The 21,411-nt window shown below is 56.4% G+C and overlaps 2 protein-coding genes and 1 pseudogene across 11 annotated transcripts; 1 reads left to right on the plus strand and 2 right to left on the minus strand.

Annotated features, from left to right (window-relative positions):
* The first annotated feature begins 770 nt into the window (after positions 1-770).
* On the plus strand, positions 771-1,745 carry LOC103049859 (B box and SPRY domain-containing protein pseudogene; annotated as a pseudogene).
* A 226-nt stretch (positions 1,746-1,971) lies between these two features.
* Positions 1,972-6,669, minus strand: HDHD3 (haloacid dehalogenase like hydrolase domain containing 3). 9 transcript variants are annotated; one of them, XM_088131819.1, is made up of 3 exons: positions 5,558-5,939; positions 3,636-3,730; positions 1,972-2,826 (listed from the first exon to the last, which is right to left on the minus strand). In XM_088131819.1, exons 1-3 carry the CDS (start codon positions 5,868-5,870, stop codon positions 2,083-2,085), a joined length of 1,152 nt encoding a protein of 383 aa, XP_087987945.1. In that variant the 5' UTR covers positions 5,871-5,939; the 3' UTR covers positions 1,972-2,082. The 9 variants fall into 9 exon arrangements, with proteins under 9 accessions (XP_087987945.1, XP_087987947.1, XP_087987951.1 ...); XM_088131821.1 differs by having other exon boundaries at positions 5,553-5,684; XM_088131825.1 differs by lacking the exons at positions 3,636-3,730; positions 5,558-5,939 and adding an exon at positions 5,951-6,669.
* A 1,616-nt stretch (positions 6,670-8,285) lies between these two features.
* On the minus strand, positions 8,286-14,420 carry LOC103050104 (delta-aminolevulinic acid dehydratase-like). 2 transcript variants are annotated; one of them, XM_088131826.1, is made up of 11 exons: positions 14,172-14,416; positions 13,780-13,830; positions 12,307-12,403; positions 12,046-12,181; positions 11,382-11,465; positions 11,030-11,118; positions 10,696-10,751; positions 10,386-10,473; positions 9,188-9,274; positions 8,973-9,102; positions 8,286-8,550 (listed from the first exon to the last, which is right to left on the minus strand). In XM_088131826.1, the coding sequence occupies exons 1-11, from the start codon at positions 14,282-14,284 to the stop codon at positions 8,483-8,485; spliced, it is 999 nt and encodes a 332-aa protein (XP_087987952.1). In that variant the 5' UTR covers positions 14,285-14,416; the 3' UTR covers positions 8,286-8,482. The 2 variants fall into 2 exon arrangements, 1 of the variants encoding a protein (XP_087987952.1); XR_015794334.1 differs by lacking the exons at positions 8,286-8,550; positions 8,973-9,102 and having other exon boundaries at positions 9,413-10,473; positions 14,172-14,420.
* Positions 14,421-21,411: the final 6,991 nt, after the last annotated feature.

Consider the following 21,411-nt stretch of genomic DNA (forward strand, 5'->3'; position numbering starts at 1 on the left):
GGCTTAGAACCCTCCCCAATAGACCTGAGGCCAAGAAAGGCCCTCCCTTGCTTCTGTTCCCCAAGAACTGACCCTGGCTGGGAGCAGTTGACCTTGGTCCTCCATGAAATCTCCTTTTAAAAGCAACCGAATTCATCACCCCCTGGGAGTTAAAAATATCTCCTTCTACTCCCACCGTAACACCTCACAAGCTTCACGCCTGAGGATCACAAAGGGGGCTCTGTGTCCGCACACACGCACGGGGAGGTCTTGCCCCAGCAGCCACCGTCCCAGGCGCCGAGCTGGCTGTTTTCCCCAAATGGAGAGGCCTGCCAGAGAGGCAGCCGTGCGATTGGGGAACGTACACGCCCTCTTGCGCTCATTCACGTAACAGCATCCTTGCCAGGAATAAACCCTAAGTGCCAGTTCACCCCCCGACCACCCCACCCCCCGGCCATCAGGGGAACCTGCCTCAGAAACAGGAAACAGGCAGTCATCCTTCCCCAACCTGGTGCCATTTCCTGGGGATAATGGGCATTGTAGACAGCAACCAGTCAGAAAAGCTGCACTATTAGGGTACCAGGCCACGTCCCCCAGGACTCACCATTGCCTCTGATTTTGTGTTGCACAGGGCTGAGGAAGCCGAGGGGATCCTGAGGCCCCATGAATCAAAGGAGTTAAGCTTCCATCCACAGTGCATCCACAGTCCGCTGGCAAGACGGCTCTGGGCTCCAGCTGTTCTCTGCTGGGCCTCAGGTCAGTGAGGCGGGTGGGGGTGGAATGTGGCAGTAGGTATGTGCTGTTCCAGCTGGTTACTCAGTGCATTGATCAAACTCATGGCTGACAAATGCCTTCAATAAGGTGGTTTGATCTTACACACCCTAGGTTCAAAGTATCACCTTACCCCGACTCTGCCTGGAATTTTCCCAATGACCAGTTTGCTGCACCCACCAGCACAGATGACGTTCACATTGATGAGGGCCCCTTCTTGGCCCTCTCCAACAACAGGAGGACACTGACCTTCAGCCCCAAGATGGCCCAGAGAACAGATGGCCCTGCTTGCTTCAATCATTGGCCCAATGCCCTGGCTGAGGAATCTTTCTGTGCAGGTATCCACGCGTGGCAAGTCAATGTAAGAGCTGCGCGTACAAACTGGGCATCTCCTACAACTCACTACAGCGTAAGGGGGCTGGCCCCGAAGCCCGCCTGGGCCACAATCTCTCCTCCTGGATCTCTTCCCGCTATGATCAGGAGTTCCAGTTCTCACACAATGATCAGCACCTGACCATGAAGTTGCTCAAGTGCCCTGCAGAAATCGCGGTCCTGGTTGACTTGCACAAAGGCGAGCTTGTGTTCTATGACCCCGACTCCTGCGCTGTTCTCCACATGCACCAAGAAACCTTTGCTGCCCCCGTCTACCCAGTCATGGCTATGGCCGATCAAAGCATTTCCCTGGTGTGAGAGCAACTCTGGGAAGGTGAAGGAAGGGGTCTGTGTTCTCATGATCTGGCATTAGGGTACAACTGTGTATTGCAACCCGGAATGTGACTCTGACCCTAGGATGGCTTAACAAAAAAGGTGACTCGCCTTACCGTATTGCTAGCAGATGTACGTCCTGGGTTGCTTGGAGAACAGATGGGATAGAAAAGTTCCATGTAACAAAACATCAAGGAATCTTTCACAAATCAATTGCAACTGCAAATTTAGTCTGTAAACGTCACCTGGAATAGGCAAGAGGGCTCTGGAATATTCCAAATCAATGAAGTTCTTCCACTCTATGTGCCTGTTGCATTTTCATTTCTGCATTGGCAGAAATTGAGTGGAGGAGAAGTGCATATGTGCATGTGTTAAAATTCCTTTGGTTCCCCAAAGCAATTTCTTATCAGCCTGTAGTTATAATTCCATATTGGTTAAACTTGCAGGCCCATTTCTCTGGTCTTGCCCCAACCCCACCCTTCAAGACAAGAAACCTGGGCCAGTGATGCCGCAGACTCTTACAAGCAGGGATGTAGGTTTTATTGAACTTAATTTGGTTAATGTTAACATTTGTTAAAAATGCTCTTTCCTCCCCTAGATACAACTGCTGAAATCCAGCCACTTCCTTTAGCCTTTCTCTATCCGCCCCCGTAGATCTGAAAGTGAAGGTAGGAGGTGGTTTTCTGGCACCTCCATGTCACTCTCAATCGGCTCCTCAGCCATTTTAAACAGGAAGCTGTGCAGTCCAGCCTTCCTTGCAGCCAGGTAGTCATTCACGTAATGGTCCCCCACGTGAGCAGCCAGCTGGGGCTCCACCTTCGCACTGTGGAGGGCTTTCAGAAAAATCCGCTTGTCTGGCTTGGCAAACCCCACTTCTTCCGAGGTCAAGACGAATTGGAAGTATTGCCGAAGGTTGCACTGGCTCAGAATCTCTTGTACCCTCCGGTCAGAGTTGGAGACCACTGCCATGGGGATACCCAGTTGCTGGCACCACCGGAGCGTCTCACTGGCACCCGGGAGCAGTTCCCAGTTCTTAGGGCTGCTATAATCCCGGTAGAGCTTTTCAGCAACGAGCCGGAGAACACTGCTGTCATGAACTCCGGCAAGTCGGAAGGTCTCCAAGACAACCCCAAGCCACCACTGCTTGGAGCTGAGGCCCTGGCCCAGGCCATAGTTGGGAAAACGCTGGTTCTGGGATTTGTAGGCCTGGGAAAACGAGCGGTTGAGCACCTCAGCCGGCACCTGGAGGCCAAAGGCCTGGGCCTCGGCAGAGTAGCTCTCGCCCACAGGGAGACGGAGCCGAAGCAGCGTGTCCTTGACATCCCAGGTCAAAAGCCGAAGTCTCAGCATAGCGTCTGCCTGCGGCACCATCTGTCACAAGAAGCCAGAACAAAGAGAAAAGTTGGCCTCATCCTGCCCTGCTTTCTCAGGGACTGAGCGTTTCATGCTCAGCAGAGTTGATAACCGTCTCACGAGTCATTGCGAGTTGCAGCTCCTGACCAGGCCACGGAGGCCAGCTTCCCTGCAAGCGCTAAGGAAGCGGCTGCCCTTTTCCAGGCAGGAGTTCTACACGAATGGAAGGAGGCCGAGTTTCGCCCACGTACTTAGCCCAGAAACACCCTGAAGTCAGAACTCTCAAGGAGGGGAAGAAGCTGGTCTCACACGAGGATAGTCTTAGGGTGGCAGAACACCGCTCGAGGGCCAGGGCCCAAGGGAGAAACCCAGGCTGGTGGTTATCCTCCTCTTCAAAAGAAATTCCAAAGAAACCATGATGATCGTTCACAGCAGGGCAGTATTTTTAAAAGTACAAACCAATGAAGCAGAAAGAGAACCAGAATTATACATTTCCTGGCCTTTCCCTGGCCCAGAAATCTAGCAAACTCCGGACTAGGAAGCAGTTCTGCAAGGCTTTTGGAATGGGGCCGGTTTCTAATAGGCCAGTCCTACAGAAATCAGCCCTCTGAGCAGAATGGGACTTATAGCTCTCAGAAATGGGGAGCCCCAACCTCTTCGCCATGGGATCATTTTAAGAACCCCTTAGAACAGATTCCCGCCCCCCAGCAACCCTTCAGCCTCAAGATAATCAGCTTCATTTCTACACTTGATAGTTGGGCAAAAACCTGCAAAGACGGAAGGGAAGGGAAGGCTTCAGCAAGAGCAGCACAGGGCTGCAAACCAACCTGATTTCCTCTTCTGCCTCCTTCCTTCACGCTCAGGCCACCCGCCCTCTGCGTGAAGCTGGTATGTTTCCATGCGTCAGGGTGCACCATGCAATCTACCAACCAAGCAGTAGTATCAGAAGAAATGAGCTTCCACTCGAAGGGAAGCTGCTTTGGGCCCTACCACCTCTCTAGATTGTATGCACCCTGCCGGAGCAGAGACCAGCCCAGCAGCTGGTTGCCCCCAACCAAGGGCTATTCAGAGGTAGACTGCTGCTGAACACGGGGAGTGAGGGGTGGGTGCAATTCAGGTCATCGTTCCTTCTTCCTCAATGATTTTGCCTGACTGAAATGAAACCCCAAACTTAGGAGCCGCTGGGAGTCAGACGGTGTTGCAGCTCCAGAGGATCCTGGAGGAAACGGATTATCTGGACCCTTTTCAGTCGGGTTTCAGGCCCGGATTCCGGACGGAAACGGCATGGGTCGCACTCATGGATGATCTCTGGCAGGAGCGGGATGGGGGTAGCACATCCACCCTTGCCGTTCTTGACCTCTCAGCGGCTTTCGATACCATCGACCATGGTATTCTTTTGGGTGGACTTAGGGAATTGGGAACGGGCAGTGCAGTCTTGCACTAGTTCTCTTCCTTCCTCCGAGGTCAATCCCAATCGGTGTTGATCAGGAGTGAGAGGTCCAGCCCACGGCCCTTCCATTGTGGGGTGCCGCAGGGTTCAGTTCTCCGCTCTCCGCTCCTTTTCAACATCTACATGAAACCGCTGGGTGAGATCATCCGCCACCATGGGATGAGGCATTATCAATATGCAGATGATACCCAGTTATACATCTCCATCCCGGGTGACTTGAGTGATGCCGTAACCACCCTTCCACAGTGCCTGGAGGCTGTGGGGCAGACCCACAGATGGGGCGCAACAGGTTTCAGCTGAACTCTGGTAAGACAATGGCTGCAGATTGGAGGCCCCTCTGTATCCAAGACCTTACCATCTTTGGTTTTGGACGGGGTTGCGCTGCCCCAAACAGACCCGGAGCATAATATGGGAATCCTCCTGGCCTCATGACTCCTGCTCAAGGAGCAGGTGGCAGTCGTGGCCAGGAGGGCCTTTGCCCCCCTTTGTGTGATGCGCCAGTTATGCCCTTTCTTGGATCAGGAGGCTCTCTGGTCAGTCACTCATACCCTGGTCATCTCTCGGTTAAACTACTGCAATGCGCTCTACGTGGGGCCACCCTTGAAGGGTATCCAGAAGCTTCAGCTGGTTCAAAATGCAGCCGCACGGGCAATTTTAGGTGCCCCATGGATGGCACAGGTAACCCCTTTGCTGCGTGAGCTGCATTGGGTCCCCGTTTGCTTCTGGGTCCAATTCAAGGTGTTGGTTTTCACCTTTAAAGCCCTACACGGCATGGGACCGGGTTCCCTGAGTCTCACCCCATTGTATCGACCCGTCCCACCCAGTCGGGCAGGGAGGGCACGCTGCGGACGTTGGCTGCGGAGCCCAGGAGAGAAGCCTTCTCTGCCGCGGCCCCTGCCTTTGGAGCATTCTCCCCCCAGGGGTGCGGTGGGCCCCCACCCCCCGGCTCTGCCAGCTTGCCTGGGGCGTCGGGAGCTCTGACCGTCCCGGGGGTGACAAGCGCCCTCACGGCACTCCCCGAGCTATTTGCCGGTCCCCATCATCCCTGGAATTAATTAATTAATTAAGCCTCCCCGAGCGCCCCTCGCTCCGCAGAATAAGGCCGCTAAAGAGGCCGCGCGCTGCGTGCTTTGCTGGGCTGGGAAGCCGGGCCCGCGAATTAATTACGGTTGTTGTTATGGTGCATTTTGATTGATTTTATCTTCTCTGTAAACCGCCCAGTCGCTTTTTAACCAGACGGGCGGTGACCAATCTGATACCTAAATCAATCAATCAATCAATCAATCAATAAAACCTGACCAGCTGCTGTTCCGAGGACGAGGCTCAGACGCGGCGGGCAGAGCGGCCGCCCAGAGGCGCCGGGTCCCCGCCGGCGGGCCTGCCCGGGCCAGGCAGCAGCGACCGGGCAGGGAAGAGCCCCCGCCCACGGAGGTCGCCGGAGGGGTCCGGCGAGGCCGCTCGAGGTTCCGGGCCTCCGCCCCTCGGCCCCGGCAGCGCCCTTCGAGACCCCTCCCCCGGCGTCGGCGCGGATCTGGATCACGGTAGCGCGGCTCGGGGGGGTGGGCGGCGTGGGCCGCTGCCGCCGCCGCCCAGGCCCCAGCGCCGAGGGCATCCGGCCGTCTCGCGCCCGGACCGACAGCGAGCCCCGCCGGACGAGCCCCCGCCCCGACGCAGCGGCGCCCCCAGGGTCACCTTGAAGGGGCGGAGCCCGGGCCGCCTCCGCTTCCCGCGCCCGGCGGCCCCGCGCTGTTCCCAGCACCCGCCTTCCTGGGAGCGCTGGAGTTGCCCGCGCCGGCGCCCCGCGATGCCGCGCTCGTCTGGCTGCGGCCGCGTGAAAGGCCGACGGTTGGCGTGGGTCGGAAGCCTCCCCGAGTGCCCCTCGCTCCGCAGAATAAGGCCGCTAGAGAGGCCGCGCGCTGCGTGCTTCGCTGGGCTGGGAAGCCGGGCCCGCGAACCGGGCAGCTTCCTGGGCCGACGTCCCGGCCGGAAAAGCAGCAAGCAGGCCGCCCGGGCCGCCCTGGATCGCCTTCGGCCAGCCTCTCGCGAGTCGGGCCTGCCGCGGACTTAGCCCTCCGCCGGGCTCTGGGGCTGCGGAGCGGGCAGGGACGCCGACGCCGCTTCCGCCCCTGAAGAGGACCGCTCCTCTCCCCTTTCAGACCCCTCCAGCCGCCCGGCGTTCCCACCTCCACGTGCTGCACCTGCGCGCAGCGAGCGGCAACCTCGCCGCCTGCAGCTGCACCAGCGACGGATCGCTACCTACGTGTATAGTAGTTACAGCAGCCCTCGCTTAGCCACCACAGTTGGGACTGGAATTTCCCTCGCTAAGTACCGCGGTCATTAAGCGAATCGCGTGCCTGCATCTTTTAGCGATGGGAATTCCGGTGCCGAGCTTAGCCGCTGCAGTCCCGGCCCTCCCAGTCGCCTGTTCTTGCAATCCTACAGAAACCTCCTGGTCTTCCCCAGGTCTCATAAGGACGGGTGCGCTATTTGGAGAAGGAACGGCACGAGTGGCCTTGAGAAGAAGGCCTGGTGCGGCCAGCAGCTGCCTCGTGTACAGCAGGGTCAGGCAGGTCAGCAGCAGGAGGAAAATGGCAAAGATCAACTGGGCACGGCAGGGGTGGCAGGGGCAACTGGGGCTTTGCGCAATGGTGCTGGAGTGGTTGGCTGCAGTGTGGGACTTGAGGCAGTATTTCTCAGCGGCGGCACTGGGGCTGAAGTAGAGACCTGGGATGGTGGTGGCAGCGGTGGCGCCCAGTGCCACTGTGCATGGTGGCCAAAAGGGCATAGATCGGGGGAAAGATAGGTGGGTGGGGGGAGCTGCAGTGCCTCCTGTAGTCGTAAGTGCGGGTGGGCTGCCAAGCGCCCAAATTTTGGTCACATGACTGCGGGGCCACTGCAACAGCTGTAATTTCGGGCACGGATCGTAAGTCCATTTTTTCAGCTGTCGTAATTTCAAATGGTCACTAAACAAATGATCATTAAGCAAGGATTGCCTGTATTTTTCTCTGAGTAAATACTTGATTTTTACTTCCCACCAACTTCCACACAGCATTACAGAGAAGGCAGGAGGACAATTATAACTTATTGTTATAGATAGGTTGGAGAAGATTGGTTGGACAAAGCAGAGCAAAAGAACCCACCTGCCGAGGGGGCAAACAGGCACAGCAGCATCAAGCTTGCCTTCCAGATGGCGGAAGACGCTTGGCTGCCAGTGCCCATGTGGCTGGGGAGAGGTGCCTCGCACTGAGGGAGAACCGTGGCCTAGCAGCGGCAAGAGCAGCAGCTTGCGTGAACAGAAGAGCAGAGCAGGGTTCACAGCTGGAATTATCCAGAGTTTGCTGAACCAGCCACAGTGGCCTGGTTCGCACCTCACGCTAAGCCAAAGCCAAATGCCACGCGTTATAGGCTAGCGGGATGTACGACGCCACTGAGGTCTTCCGTTTCTCGCCTGTCCAAGCCCAGTTCAACCAACCGTCCCGGATGTCGACAAACAAGCTTGGTGAGGACGGGAGGAGGCAGCACTCTTTCCTTCCTCTCCAGGCCATGTGGATCGAGCAACTCCTTTTCTACTCCTGTCCAGTAAGAGAAGTGCATTACAAGACTGTTCCTTTAAAAGACAGTTCTGCTCAAGTGGAGTTGAAAAGCAAACCTCAAATTAAAAATCCAGATGAATTTCTGCATCTCAGGCACCTACATCCTAGGAAATGAGCCCCCTTGGGGGCGGATACCAGGCCGCTTAAGACGTTACCAATTAAAAGAAACAGGGTGTTTTGGCTTTCTTCTTTTTGGCTGAGGATGGGCTTTTGGTAGCTCACAAGGCCCTCTGCAATTACAGGGCAGTTCTCAGGCTAATTGTTCCCTGAGGGAAGGGCTTTGCCTTTCGGTCCATACGCATCTCTGGACATTCTGCAACTAACCAGCATGACCAAAGTCTGGCAGAGCAAGGAACAGTACATTGTTGGCAGTATTTTAAAAGGGAACTGTGTTTTGTTTTTTAAAAGAAAGCATATCAGCAGGGGCCTGGAAATTCTGTTACAGCATCACTTGAAGTGGCCAAATTCCTTTAATTTATCAGGGGCTTTTAAGGGAGTGCTGTGCGAAGCTTGAAGCAAAATCTTCCAAAGCTGGAAAAGAGTCCCTAGGTTCCCGCCTTCAGCCCCCCCCCCCGGTCTTTTCCAACTTGTTCCGCGTTTCCGTCTGGGCAGCAAGGAAAGGGGGCCGCCTTCACACCTGCTCTTCTTTCAGCCACTGCAGCAGCTGAGGCACGTAGTAGGTGATGATGATATCTGCTCCTGTAAGAGAAGCATTTCCAAAATGAAATGGCACAAAACTCTTCCCTTAATGAAAGCTCTCATTGTGGAGCCACCGAAGAAACCAGGCTGGAAGCAGATTCACCAGGGCAGGATCCCAGCCTCTGTGGAATACCTCCAGCGAAGGACCACTCCCCACCGGGCAAGGCAGCCCATTGGCCTTATCTCCCAGGAATCCAACGTGTCCTCCGGCCCTCCTGGTCTCCACACCTTCCTCTCTCCCTTCCTCCCCTCCCACCTTCACCGTCCCTGGCTTTGGACGGAGCTGTCACGGGGCCGACCCTCCAGCTGTCCCCCTTCGGTCCTCCACTGTTTCGCCCCCGCTTCAGAAGGGAATTCAAGGAGCAACACCAGCTGCACTGGCAGGGCCAGCCCCGGCCTCTCCTCCTCCCTCGCTCGCTCACCTGCTCTCCTGAACCCGGCCATGGCCTCCATCACTGCCGCCTTCAGGTCAAAGGCCCCGGCCTGCGCTCCATGCCACAGCATGGCGAACTCTCCGGAGACATGGTAGACAGCCAGGGGGTGGCTGGGATGCTGGGGAAACACACACCCATGTTTCTCAGCAGGGGGAGGTGGGCCTCTGCACCCACCAGCTACTGCCCGCTCTCTGGCAGCTTACTTTGTCCTTCACTTCCCGCACGAGGTCAAGGTAGGGCATCCCAGGCTTTACCATCAGCACGTCCGCCCCCTCCTGCACATCCCGGTCCTGGGAGTGGGGGAAATACAGCAGAGGGAGGTGGTTAGAGGGGACGTGTAGCAGAGCCACTTCGCCAGAAGGCCAGGAGCTGAACCCGAGGCCCTTGCTCTGGGGCGGGAGGAACAGACAACGTGCACGCTCCTGAACCTCCACAGTCCTGGCCTGGCTCCGCTGCATGTGCGCACACACGTAAGGCCTGCATGTCCTTCGCTTCCCGCACGAGGTCAAGGTAGGGCATCGCAGGCTTTGCCATCAGCACGTCCGCCCCCTCCTGCCTCCTTTTCTGCCCTCGGCTGCTGGGGACATCGGTAACACATCCACTGGGTCTGTCCAGTGGCATTTCCTTCTTCCTGGGGAGGGGAGGGGAGGGGAGGGGATGTCCTCTTTCCCCAACAGAAAAAGCACTTTAAAACACTTTCTCAGACAAGGCGGAAGCCTGTTTCAGTAACGAGAGGAGTGAGCTAAGGTGTTTACTTTTCTCAGCATGACACGATCTGTAAACAGACCTTCACCCAGTCCCTCGCAGGAGACAGTCTGCCTTGTGTAAGGCTCTTATGGAAGCTCACCAACAGGGCCCACCAGCCCAACCTCCCTTCACCTCAGGGGCCAGGGAGTCCATAAGCACGGGGCAAAGACAGCCGTCATCTCTGCCACAACTGACAGCGGTAGACTGCTCCTCACCCTGGAGTTTTTGTTTTGCCTTCTCAAAGTAGGTCATCCCAGAGATAAATTAGAAATGGTTTTAAAAGTAAAACGTACAGAGGGAGAGTTAAACTGAAAAGGGAAGCATAAAACAAGAACCCCTGAGCAGAAAATGCGTTAGAAGACAAGGCTTCTCCTTCCTCCCAGAAGAGGCCAGGGCAAAGCTGGCATTTGGAAAGGTCTGGCAGAGCATTACCAGGCGCTGCCGCGAGGTTGGAGGGCACCACTGCCCTTCCGCGTGATGCCAAGAGGCCTACAGAGCCCTGCCTGATGGGGGGCAAGAAGACAGTCTAGCCGGACCCCACTAAACGTGTCCCGAGAAGGGAATGCTTGTGGAGAACATCCGGGGGGTGAGAAGCAGCCCTCCCAGGGCCCGTTTTCTCCACAAGCCCAGCCGGCATCCCCCAGGGCCACTCACCGCTGCCCGCAGAGCCAACCCTCGAGATCCCGGAGGAAGCTGGTAACACCGCCGGTCCCCGAAGGCGGGCTTGGACAAGGCCGCGTCTCTGCCCAAAGCAGAAGGAAACGGAGCTGTCTTCCCTTCGCCCCCCAGACGCCAAAGGGGCCCTGCCGAGGCCTTGACAGCAGCCTCAAAACTCAGCCGGCCGGCCCTTCCCTCGTCCCAGCTGTGGGAAAGAGCCGGGGCCGGGGAGGCCGCTGCGCCTTTGGCCACGGGGATCCCTCCCCCGGCCCAGCAGGAGGGCAGAAACGGCCCCGGCCCCCCTCACCTGAAAGGGCCGTAGAAGCAGGACGCAAATTTGGCGCTGTAGCTCAGGACTGACACCTGCAGAGACAACAGGGCGGCTGTCACCCCGGGCCAGACTCGCTCCCGCCGGCTCCCTCAGCCCCCCCAGAGCTCTTCGGCCCCCTCCCCCGCAGCTGCTCAGAGCCCGGACAGCTGGACTCTCGGAGTCTCGGAAAACGGCCCGGCTCCTGGACCTCAGGACCCAAGATCCGCATGTCTCAGCGGCTCGCCTGGATGCTTGGATCTGCGAAAGGAAACAGGTCCCTCTGCGAGGCCTGGCCACGCTTGCTCGGGGCCCCCCAGCCCCTCACACCCACCTTATTGCCCAGGTCATTCGCAAGCAAGGCCTCCTTGATCGCACGGATGCGCCCGTCCATCATATCTGAGGGGGCCACGATGTGGCAGCCTAAGCGAGGGGACAGGAGGCATGAACGGGTGGTGGTGGCTTCTCCAGCCGGGTTCCTCCCTCTCAACTGCACAATGCAAGGGAGCAGCCCCGCAACTGGGGAGAAGCAAGGCCAAGGGTCTTCCCGGGGATGGGGGCCTCATGGCTGGCAGAGGCCAGTCCCCACCCCAGGGAAGCAGCCACCGGTGCAGGTCTGCCCACCCCGGCTTACTCCCAGCAGCTGCTCCAAAAGTGCAGCGCGGCAAAGAGCCGGAGAGTCTCACCTGCCTTGGCGTAGGCCAGGGCCACCTCAGCGAGCCTCTGGCAGCTCACCTCATTCTGGAGGGTACCGTCTTGCCGGAGGAGGCCTGCAAGGTAAAGAAAGAGCTACTCCTCCCTTTCTTCCTGGGAAAGGTGCCTACTTCTCCCAGAAACACACATGACTGTTATTAGGCCATTGGGCATCTGAAAATCAAGCTTCTAGTCCGTAAGGCAGTAAAAATGAGAGCCAGTTTGGTGTAATGGTTAAGTTGCCAGCCTAGAAATTGGGAGACTGGGAGTTCTAGACCTCCCTTAGGCATGAAAGCTGGCTGGGTGACTTTGGGCCAGTCACACTCTCTCAGCCCACCCCACCCCACCGGGTTGCCGTTGTGGGGAAAATAGGTGGCAGGAGTATTACGTACATTAGCCGCCTTGAGTTGAATGAATGAATATATACAAACAGTTGGATAAAAATCTAATAACAAAAATGACTGTAATAATAGCTGGGGGTGAAACCTAGAAGCTTGTGCATGGGAGAACGAAGGGAGAACAGAACATTAGTGCACCGTCCCTCAATGAGGCTCCACTAGGCCTACTTAGGCCTCGTAGGCAAGAAGGGCATTTGCATTACATGACCCTCACAGCTTTCTGACCTGCTTTAGGGGCTTCAAGCACAGCAGCACTCACCACAGTGCCCATGCGAGGTGTAAGGGCACAGGCAGACATCACACGCAATCAGCAGCCCGGGGAACAAAGAGCGGATTGTCTGTATGGCCTGGATAACGGGCGTGTCCTTGGCATCGGCTGCAGAGCCACGCTCGTCCTGCGGAGCAGAGGGAGAAGCTACTGCCCTCCTGCCCGCCTTGCAGAGGCTGAGCTTAGAAGCGAGGCCCTCTGCTCAGCAGCCCCGGGCTCCACCCACGGCTGAAACCCAGCTTGGTGTCGCACCTTCGTGGCCCGGCTTGGGACGCCAAATATCAGCACGCACTTCAGCCCGTCGCCCACCAGCGGGGCCAGCAGCTCCTCCAGCTTCTTGACACCATATCTGGGGGGGGAGGGGAGGAGTCAGTTGTGAGTTGAGCAGGGGCACGTAACAGAAGGGGAGGCAGACCCAGAAGACCCAAGTGCCCACCAAGCCGAGGGGTGTTGGGCCCTGGGATTGCGTAGGACATGCCGGTACAAGAATGGCAAGGGGCACGGTGCCTTTGCTGCATCCCTGCTCTTCCAGAGACCCAAGAAGACTCTGGGGAGCATTACAGGCTCGTTGGCCAACTCCAGCTCTCCAGCTCTCCTCCATAGGTTCCCCAGCATTAAAGAAAAACAAGGAACGTGATATACAGAGCAGAATCTACCCCGCTCCAGTTCCTTTGAGATTTCTGGTAATTTAAAATTTAGCAAGCCAATTTTGCTTTTCACATGGCTCTTGCTGCTTTCAGAAATGCTACTTGCAGCAATCTAATGTGGTTGGTCACTTTATTTTACAAGCAGAGAAGCAGTCTGCAGGGCCTCAATTCTTAAGAAAGCCTTAATCAGCAGCAGCAGCAGCAGGAAGAGGATGGGAGACCTCTCTGAATACTGGCACACGCATGTGTTTCTTGCACAAGCAGGCCAAGGGAGTAACAGGCACACCCTGCCATCTCCCCCAGGGCTAGGCTGGGGTTTCCACAGAGACATTATCTCCAAAGGGCAGCCGACTAGAAGAGCTTTTCCCAGAGGAGGGAAGAGCCACTCCAAAACCCTTTATCTCCCAGGCCACCCACAGGGTCCAGGCAAAAGGGCGCACGCACACCAGCTCATAGCGGGTTTAAATGCATTTTTGTGTTACTCCTTTTTTTCTCCCCCAAAAGCAGCAGCTTTATGGGGCGATTCTGAGCAGGAAAAGTCAAGGGAGGAGATTAGGAAAATACATTTCGCTCCTCTACTTCCCACCCAGGACTTTCCTGCCTTCTTCTGCCCATCCTCCAGACCCCAAATCCCAGTACTGTCTCCTTCTGCCTTATATTCCCCTTTCTCAGCAGGCACCCCCAAGGACACTCTCCGACTTTACCCAGTACTCAAGTCACCTTAAGAACTCGCATTATGTGTTCCCAGGAAGTGGGTAAGTAACTTCCTATGCACTACATTAATGCAGAAAAATCAGGAAGCACGGGAGGAACGTTTCAATTTTGCATCTGGCTGCCGCATGCGGGGCGGGAGTCCTCTTCAGGAGGGAGTACAGCCGAGCCTTAGGCGACAGAGTCTGGGCGATGACCGGGGCAGCTGGACGGGACGGGACGGGCCTCGCCCCCCAGCCTTTGCAGTCGGGCTGAAGCTGGCCAGAAGCTCCGCGGCCAGTCTGCCGGAGGGCGGCCGCCCACCCGCATAGGAAGCGCGAGGCCCGGCGACCCAAGACACCCCCCCGGCCGAAGCGCCGTCGCTTACCGAGCTTGGCCAGGCAGGCTGGCGATCGGCTCCACCGCATCCGGGGTGTCCCTGAAAGGGCCAGATAGGGGAGGTGCCGTCAGGAGCGGAGGCGGCCTCTCCAGCTTCCGGACAGCCCGGCCATCGGGGGCTGGGCCCGCGGAGGAGCCCCTCCGACGACCAAGGCGCCGCGCCGCCCCTGCGGGCCCCGGGGCAGGGGAGGGGAGGGGAGCCGCGCGCCCCGGCGCCGAGGGGCCCGTTCTGGCTCGGCGCCCGCAAGATCTCGGCAGCTCACGCGGAAGCCGAGGGGCGCTGCAGCTGAAGCCGCCACCGCCATCGCGGCCGCCGCGCCGCGCCGCACCGCGCCGCTCCCCCTTCCACGACCCTCCTCTGCGCTTCGCGGAGCCACTTACGAGACGAAGACCGGGTAGACGAGATGCCGCGCGTCGAGGGCAGCGGCCGTCGCCTGCCACGAGCGAAGCACCGGGTGGAAGTACCCGCTGTGCAGCGGCGGCCGGGCCTGCATCGCGCGGCTTTCGCGGGAGCAGCGCTCTCCCAACGCAGCGGCCCACCGCCCGACGCCCGCGTTCCGCCGGCGCACCGCCCCTGACCCGGGAGGCTCCCCTGGCGAGCGCTGCGGCGGCGTCCGCCTCCCGCGCCGCGGCTCCTCCCCCCGAAGGGCCCGCCCCCACTTAAAGGGATCCCCGCTTGGCCCCCTTTCAGCCGCCCCGTCTCCGAAAGCAAGTCGCTCCGATCGCGCAGCCCCCGGTGGCGCACGACCCCCCGACCACGTCGCTGGAGTTAAACACGGTCAAGATACACAGACGACATCGAGCCGTCGCTCCCATGCACGCCGGGCTGCTGTCCAGAGCCCGCAGCGGCTCGCTCGCTCGCAGACGGGCCTGGGGAGGCAAGCTCCCTCCCTGGGCCCCGGGGCCACCGCACGCCCCGCACGCCCCGAGGCCGGACTGCTCTCCGGCGGCGCCAGCGAGGAGCCCGCGGCGACCGGCTCCTCGCTTCCCCGGGACGCTCCCAGCCCCCAGAGTCGCCCCCTCGCGGCTTCGGCCTTCCGGGCAAAGCGCGACCATTCCCTGGGGAGGAGGCGCCCTTTTCTGGCCAGCTGATGCCTTGGAGAAACAGCAGAGTTACAATTTGGCACTTTCTCTCCTACTTTTAGGGCATATATACATATACGTATATAAACAAAACTTGCTTGGTTTTTAAAATCACAGGCTTTCAGGAGTCGGGCTGAAACCGGCAAGAAAAGTGCCCTCGGCCCTATGTTAGGTCTTTAAATACGCTTCTTTCCTCTTTCTCAGAAAATTGGCTTGTTTAGTTATAAAAAGCATGAACAAATCTTCAAATGCTCTAGCTCTCCTAAATGAAGAGCAGGAACGATTAAGAACAGCAGTCTTACAAAATAGATAGGCCATTGGCTTTGTGCTATTCAAAATGGCCCATGGGTGCGAGGAATTCCAGATACGTGTTGCTTTAACCCGACAGACAGTTGAAGCCACTGTGCAGGATTTAAAGGATCTGGCAAAACATATCACTGAACAAGCCCCCAGCAATTTTGGAACTGGCTTGCCTCTTGGTTGCCTGAATCTGGGTGGTTGAGAAATTTAGCCTTAGGGTGCCTAGCTCTTCTGGCCGCTGTAATCCTATTACTGGGTACTGGACAATGTTTAATGGGTCTTTTTAACAACTGCCTCCAGAAGAGTGTAAGGCTCAACCCAGTTCTCCAGTCTGACCTGGAATTCGACCTCCAAGAGGTCAAAGAGGGATGAACCGTGAGGAAAATATATCTTTGGGTGAATCTTTGGGTAAAAGAAGCAAGTTTTTAGAGGCCTCAGAGGAATGGGATCGCCTCAATAGAACTGAAACATAAAGGAATGTGCGGCACCCTTGAAGCTGGCATGAACTAGGCTGATTGTAAACCCCTTATCACAAACATCCCCACAGCAACATAAGGGAGGATGTCGTCTTCCTGGCAGTTGGCACCTTGAACAACTTCCCCTCTGACACTGCTTTCCTTATAGACAGCAGTTGTTCCATCCTTGTAGATAGCGGGCAAGAACAGGGACAGAAAGTAACTTGAGAAGTATTGCTCGTTCAGGTATGCCCGCATCATCATATGAACACGTATTTAGGTATGTGTTCCTTTCCCTTCCCCTTTCCTGCAGAACTGTATAAACATCAGGGCATCCATTTTGCCCACAGGGGAGTGTCTCCCACTAATCTTCCGTGGGGTCCCCCTCCAGTACGTGCTGCCTAATGAACACTGCAGGGGAACCCTGGTTGTTTTGCCTTTGTGTCCTGCATTTGGATTCCACAGGAGCATTCTGCAGAGCCCCCAGATCCTGTTCTAGATCCTGACCCACTTAGTTTTGACCCGGGATCAGACGCAGGACTTTCATAGACATTGGAGGGGGCATTAGCGCCTCCTTCCACCTCTAGCGATATTGCTACCGGGGGGGGGGGGCTGGACAAGTGAGATGGATGCGACAGAGAACTGTTTGGCCGCCGATGGTTTCCCTTCCTCCTTTCATCTCTTGTCCTCGGACATGGAAAGTGTACCTTCATCCCTGACTGCTTCTCTGCCCTCCGTAGCTGATCAGGAGAGCGGGAGGGATGTCAAGAGCCTCGATGAGACTGAGGCAAATCAGGACCAAGGGCTAGGGGAGGGAGGTGCCGCCAGGTCCGAAGGTTTGACAGTTTAATAGTTTGAAGATGCTGGTATCTTCTGGCTCCTATTGGACTTCTTAGCTTTCTTTTCGCTTCTTTGGCCTTCAGTGTGCCTCTGTTTTTAATTCTTTTCTGTTAAATGTTTTCTTCATCTCCCAGATCCCAGTCTGAATTACAGTATAGAGCAGAAGAACCCAGATTCTCGGTGCTGTCTCCCCCTCTTGTTCATCGTTGCCCACTATCAAGGAAACTGGTGTAATAGAGGTCATATGGGCAATCTCGGCTTGATGATTGCAACGTGGAACTGCGGCAGATTGCACCAGACCGTCAGACATGAAGACCTCTTGGAGGCTTTATGGAGCTTTCCAGCTGATTTGATTATCATTCAGGAGTCTCGCCTTTTGATGGAATGCCATCAAGCATCGACTCAGTGCCTCTGGCCCTTTGGTCCATCCTATTGGAGTTATGGTCAGGGGGGCCTTAGAATCTTGACCCAGAATCACCCTGGCCTCCGCTTTCATCACTTTATCATGGAGACGCCAGGTCAATTGGCCATCTTGGACTTCACGTCCATGGGACCACATCAGGCAGACGCACCTGGTATACCTCAAGATCCTATGGATGCTCCCCACGATAAGTGGGATGGTCATGGTTTTCACCTGTGCACACTGTATGCACCGGTTGCATCAGCTCAAGCCAGGCATAACTTATGGGTGAGACTGCACTCAGTGTGCGCAACATGGCATAAGGTGCTTGTGGCAGAAGATTTTAACAACAGGGCGACTCTTCAAGATCATGTCCCATTGCATTTTGCTCAGTGCTTTGAGGGGCCTGATGTGGAGGGGGATTCGGAGCCAACCCCACTTCCCTGCCACTCCCCAGCCTCTACCTGTCTGCCTCCTCCCGCTGGCCCCCGTGGCCCACGTCTCCATGTCCTCTATGCTGATCCGGTCCCTTTCCAATCCGCATCAGTTCCGTTTGTGGTCCACCTCTTTCTACAGAAGAACACTACACGGAGAGCACTCACCCTGTGCACGGCCTTTGGGATGCTGCTCTTATGGTGCCCACCATTTAGAATTCCTTCCTCGGGCAGCCGGGATGCTCTCTTTGGGAACCTCAGTCGAAATGGCTGACCCTGAAGGTGACAGCGGGCCAAGCTCATTTAATACCTCTGAGGGCTCTGGACAACTTCTTTGTACTAGTTTCAAAGCTCATACTGTGAGTCATCTGGACCAAGTCCAGACGCCCAATTGTCTGGTCATTTCCTGCTGTGTTTATCATTCTGTGGTTGAACCATGTAATGATCCAGGTGGCCCTGAAGTTTCACAGTTGCCCAGTCCCTCAGTGCCCACTATGGTGTCTGACAGTTGCTACGCCGGATGGCGATGCGGAGCTCCAGAATGCCCTCCGTACATTATTGGAAGACCAACTTTCCTTGCAGGACGTTTATGGGCCTTTGTGCCTAGATGTATGGTGAGAGCATGTGAAATGGGATGTTTGTGTTTTTTGCCAAGCTTATGAGTGCCGCCGCTCTCACCAGGGCCTCCGTCATTACCAAGCTGCAGTCCACACATTTCTCACCTGTCATGCCTGTGTTTGAGAGGACAGAGTAATTAACGGCAGTCACCTCGAGTGGGCCTGTGAAATGATTGCCCGATTTCATGCTATCAAAGGAAGTGTCATTTCTATCATCGCTATGGGAGTACAAAAGGAGGGGCAACGGAGGCTGGTTAATGGGTAGGTCACGAGTCCTCAGGTGCAGGAAGTTTAGCAGGAGGCGGTCCCTACCCCCTGCAAGTGGGCCTTTATAGAAGTGCTGAGGGATGAGCCCTCCTTCCTGTTACGGACTGCCGCATGGGGCATGTTGGCCATAATGGACCACTTCTATGGGATGCTTTTTGCTAGGAGGGCAGACATCAAGACCAAGGCCATCAATCAGTACTTCTCCCATCTCCCCCCACCGAGACATGCTTGGCTTGGTGCAACCGGGATGATAGAGGAGACGGTTTAGTGGCCTTGAACAGTCCCTTTACAGCGCACAATGTCCGGGAAGCACTGGGGAGTAGCTGCAGGCATTCAGCGCCAGGTCCGGATGGCCTGAGTTGGGCCTTCTATAGAGCCTACGCGGACCTGCTCGCCACTCCGCTCATGATGTTATTTCAAACTTGTGCCAATAGCGCTCACAAGGGTAGGGCGCTCTCGCCTGAAAGCCTTTATTATGGCTTGTTGTTTTTTGGTAAACTGGGGAATCTTGATCATACAGTACCATCCAGCTGGCAACCCATTGTGTTGACAAACATGGATTATAGAGCCTTTGCCAGGGTCCTTACCGACCATCTCGATGAAACGATTGAACCCAAGGTGGTGCCTAGGCAGACGAGTGCCCTGCGCAGGTGGAGTCTTGCAGCTTCTTTATGTCTCTTGCAAGAGGTACTTTGGTGGGCAGGCCAAGGAGACTGATGCAGTTTGTTGGTACAACTGGAGCACTCACGCATTTGACCGGTTCACCATTGCTTTTTGTGGAAGGCCATGAATGGCACGGAATCCCTTGTGGTTTCATCTGTCTGACATAGCCCCTGCACCTCAGGCGAGCGTCACTTCCCAAATCAACAACTCTCAGGGACACCCATTCCACTATATTCAGGGGTTCGACAAGGCTGTCCCGTGAGCCCCCCACTCTATATTTTATCTCTGGACGTAGTCCTATGGGAGATTGAGTGAGACAGCAGTCTCGTGGACTTCCTGTGCCCATTTGCGCTGCAAGAAGAGCATTCTGCAACATGCACGGTCAAATTCCTCATCCGTATGGATGATATCCTTACTTGTGGCTTCATCCAGGGAGGCATACCAAGTGTGGTGGATGTTCCAAGCATTATGAGAAAGTCTCAGGGGCCCAGATCAATGAGAGGAAAAGCTGGGTGGTGGCCCTTACCCAGGGCGAGGATGGGAATTGTGACTTGCAACCTTGCCCAGTAGTGGGATGGTGGGGGAAAGAGGGAACGGAAAGGGAAATTCCACAGACCTGCCCCTTCCTGGCCCCTCTCGCTTAAGAAGCAGCAGGTACTTCGCCAGAGAACTCCTTCCCCAGGGGATGATCTGCACCACGGGCATTCAGTTCAGTCTCCAGCAGGCTACATGGAAGGACAACTGGAACGATGCACTGAGTGTTGGGAGGTGAAATGGGGGAAGTGGAAGAGGTGGCACTTCACCCTCTATCAGAGGGCCATCTTCCTGAAAACTTACCTTCTTCCCCAGGCGTCGTGTCAGCTAGCAAGTTTACCCCCCACCAGAAGGGTTCCTCCGGAGAGTCACCCAGGGATGGTTCCACTTTTTGTGGGGCACAGTGTTCTTCCCTTTGGCGAGAGCTGTCGCCTACCAATGGATTTGTGAAGGGGGCCTAGCTCTCCCTGTGTTGGACCTGATGCTTTCGGCCATCTTCCTCACATATAATTTTGGAGGAGTGTCCCTCTTGCTCCCCCCTCCTGGCCTGGGCAATCCCCTTGGGGCTCCAAACACCATTGAACAGGGTCCCTGGGCCCCCCCAAGGAAATCAACTGCAGGGGTCAAGAGTTCCAATCTCCCATATTGGGCACACCTTTCTCTTGATCATTGGTGAGGGAGCGGTCTGAGGAGCATTGGTGGCCTGACAGGACATGTACATTCCACTTCACGGACCGGGATCATCGCTGCTTGCCATCTTTTCTTCAGGAGCTACTGCCATCTTGCAACACCACCACATGCCCGCTAACCCTTCTCCCCTTCCCATAGAGAGAAGGGAGGGACCGAAGGGAATCGGGATGGAACAGTCATGCGCAACAGCTACACATTGCCGTACAACGCAGCTTGAGGTCTACGAGGAGGCAGTAGAATGCGCAATAGTGCGGCCTTGGCAGGAGGCTTGCTGCCGCTGGATAGCAGAGGGGTGCCTTCCGGGCTATTTAGGGAGAACAGGCACCTCACTGGAAACTTTTTCGGACAAATAGCTCCCTTATTTGCACTGGAAGGCCCAGTGGAGGTTTTATTACCTCATTCCTCAGCAGCCAACAGCTCAGCCTTAGATCCGTGGGGAAGAGCGTCTCTGTCCAAGGGAGGCATGCATAAGGTGTGAGATTTGCCCCGTTCGACAGAGAAACTCTCGTGACACGTGTGGTTCACAAAGAAGGTTTACTCATGCGTAACGTAGTAGTCACAAGCAAAGCCAGGACTGGCTTGGTACAATTGCATCACTTGTTATATTCCCCCCTTCCCGCGCTTTTTCCCGCCTCGTGATCGCGTTGCGGCTGTGGGCTATTAGGCCCCCCAATGTCCCCCCTGATCGTTCATGATGGCAGGGTCGGTCAGAGTCCATTGTCCTTGATTGCCAGTCCCCCTCCGGCTGGGTTGGTCCCTCCCTGCTACGTGCAGACCCGCGGGTTCTGTGCTGCGTTGCGATCTTGTTTCGCTGCCCTGCGGCCCCGTTCCTTGCTTGCTCGCGCCGTTATCAGTTCATAGTTAAAAGCTTCCGCTGCGGTTTTCCTGTTTAGCTGGCCGCAGGTGGCTCGTTAATTAGCGGCGCTTTCGGTTCCTCTTTTCCCCGCTAGCTACCGCCGGTGGATTCCGCGTGGTCTGGTTGCGAGCTTCCCTGCAACCCCGTGCTTCCCTGAAGCCTCGTGCTGACCGAACCTGACATGCCGCCCCCCTGACGACAACTCCCCCCCCTCGGTCCTATTTCGGCTTCCCGGGGTATTTACTGTAAAAGTCCCGCACTAGGTCCGGTGCCCTTATGTGGGTTTTACTCACCCATTCGCTGTGGGACTTGGGGAAATGTTTCCATTGCACTAGGAGCTGGGTCTGCCCCTTGTGCCTCCGGGCGTCCAGTATCCGGTTGATTTCGAAATGCTGCTCCCCCGACCATGATGGGTGGTGGTACTCCCTCCGCCTTGTGCCAGGCGTTCCCCGGCTGGTGCAACTTTAGCAGGCTGCAATGGA

This window comes from Python bivittatus, unplaced genomic scaffold (genome assembly GCF_059951505.1).
Source record: "Python bivittatus isolate LINGU-HERP-01145 unplaced genomic scaffold, Pbiv_v1 ctg000980_np1212, whole genome shotgun sequence".
NCBI lineage: Eukaryota > Metazoa > Chordata > Lepidosauria > Squamata > Pythonidae > Python > Python bivittatus.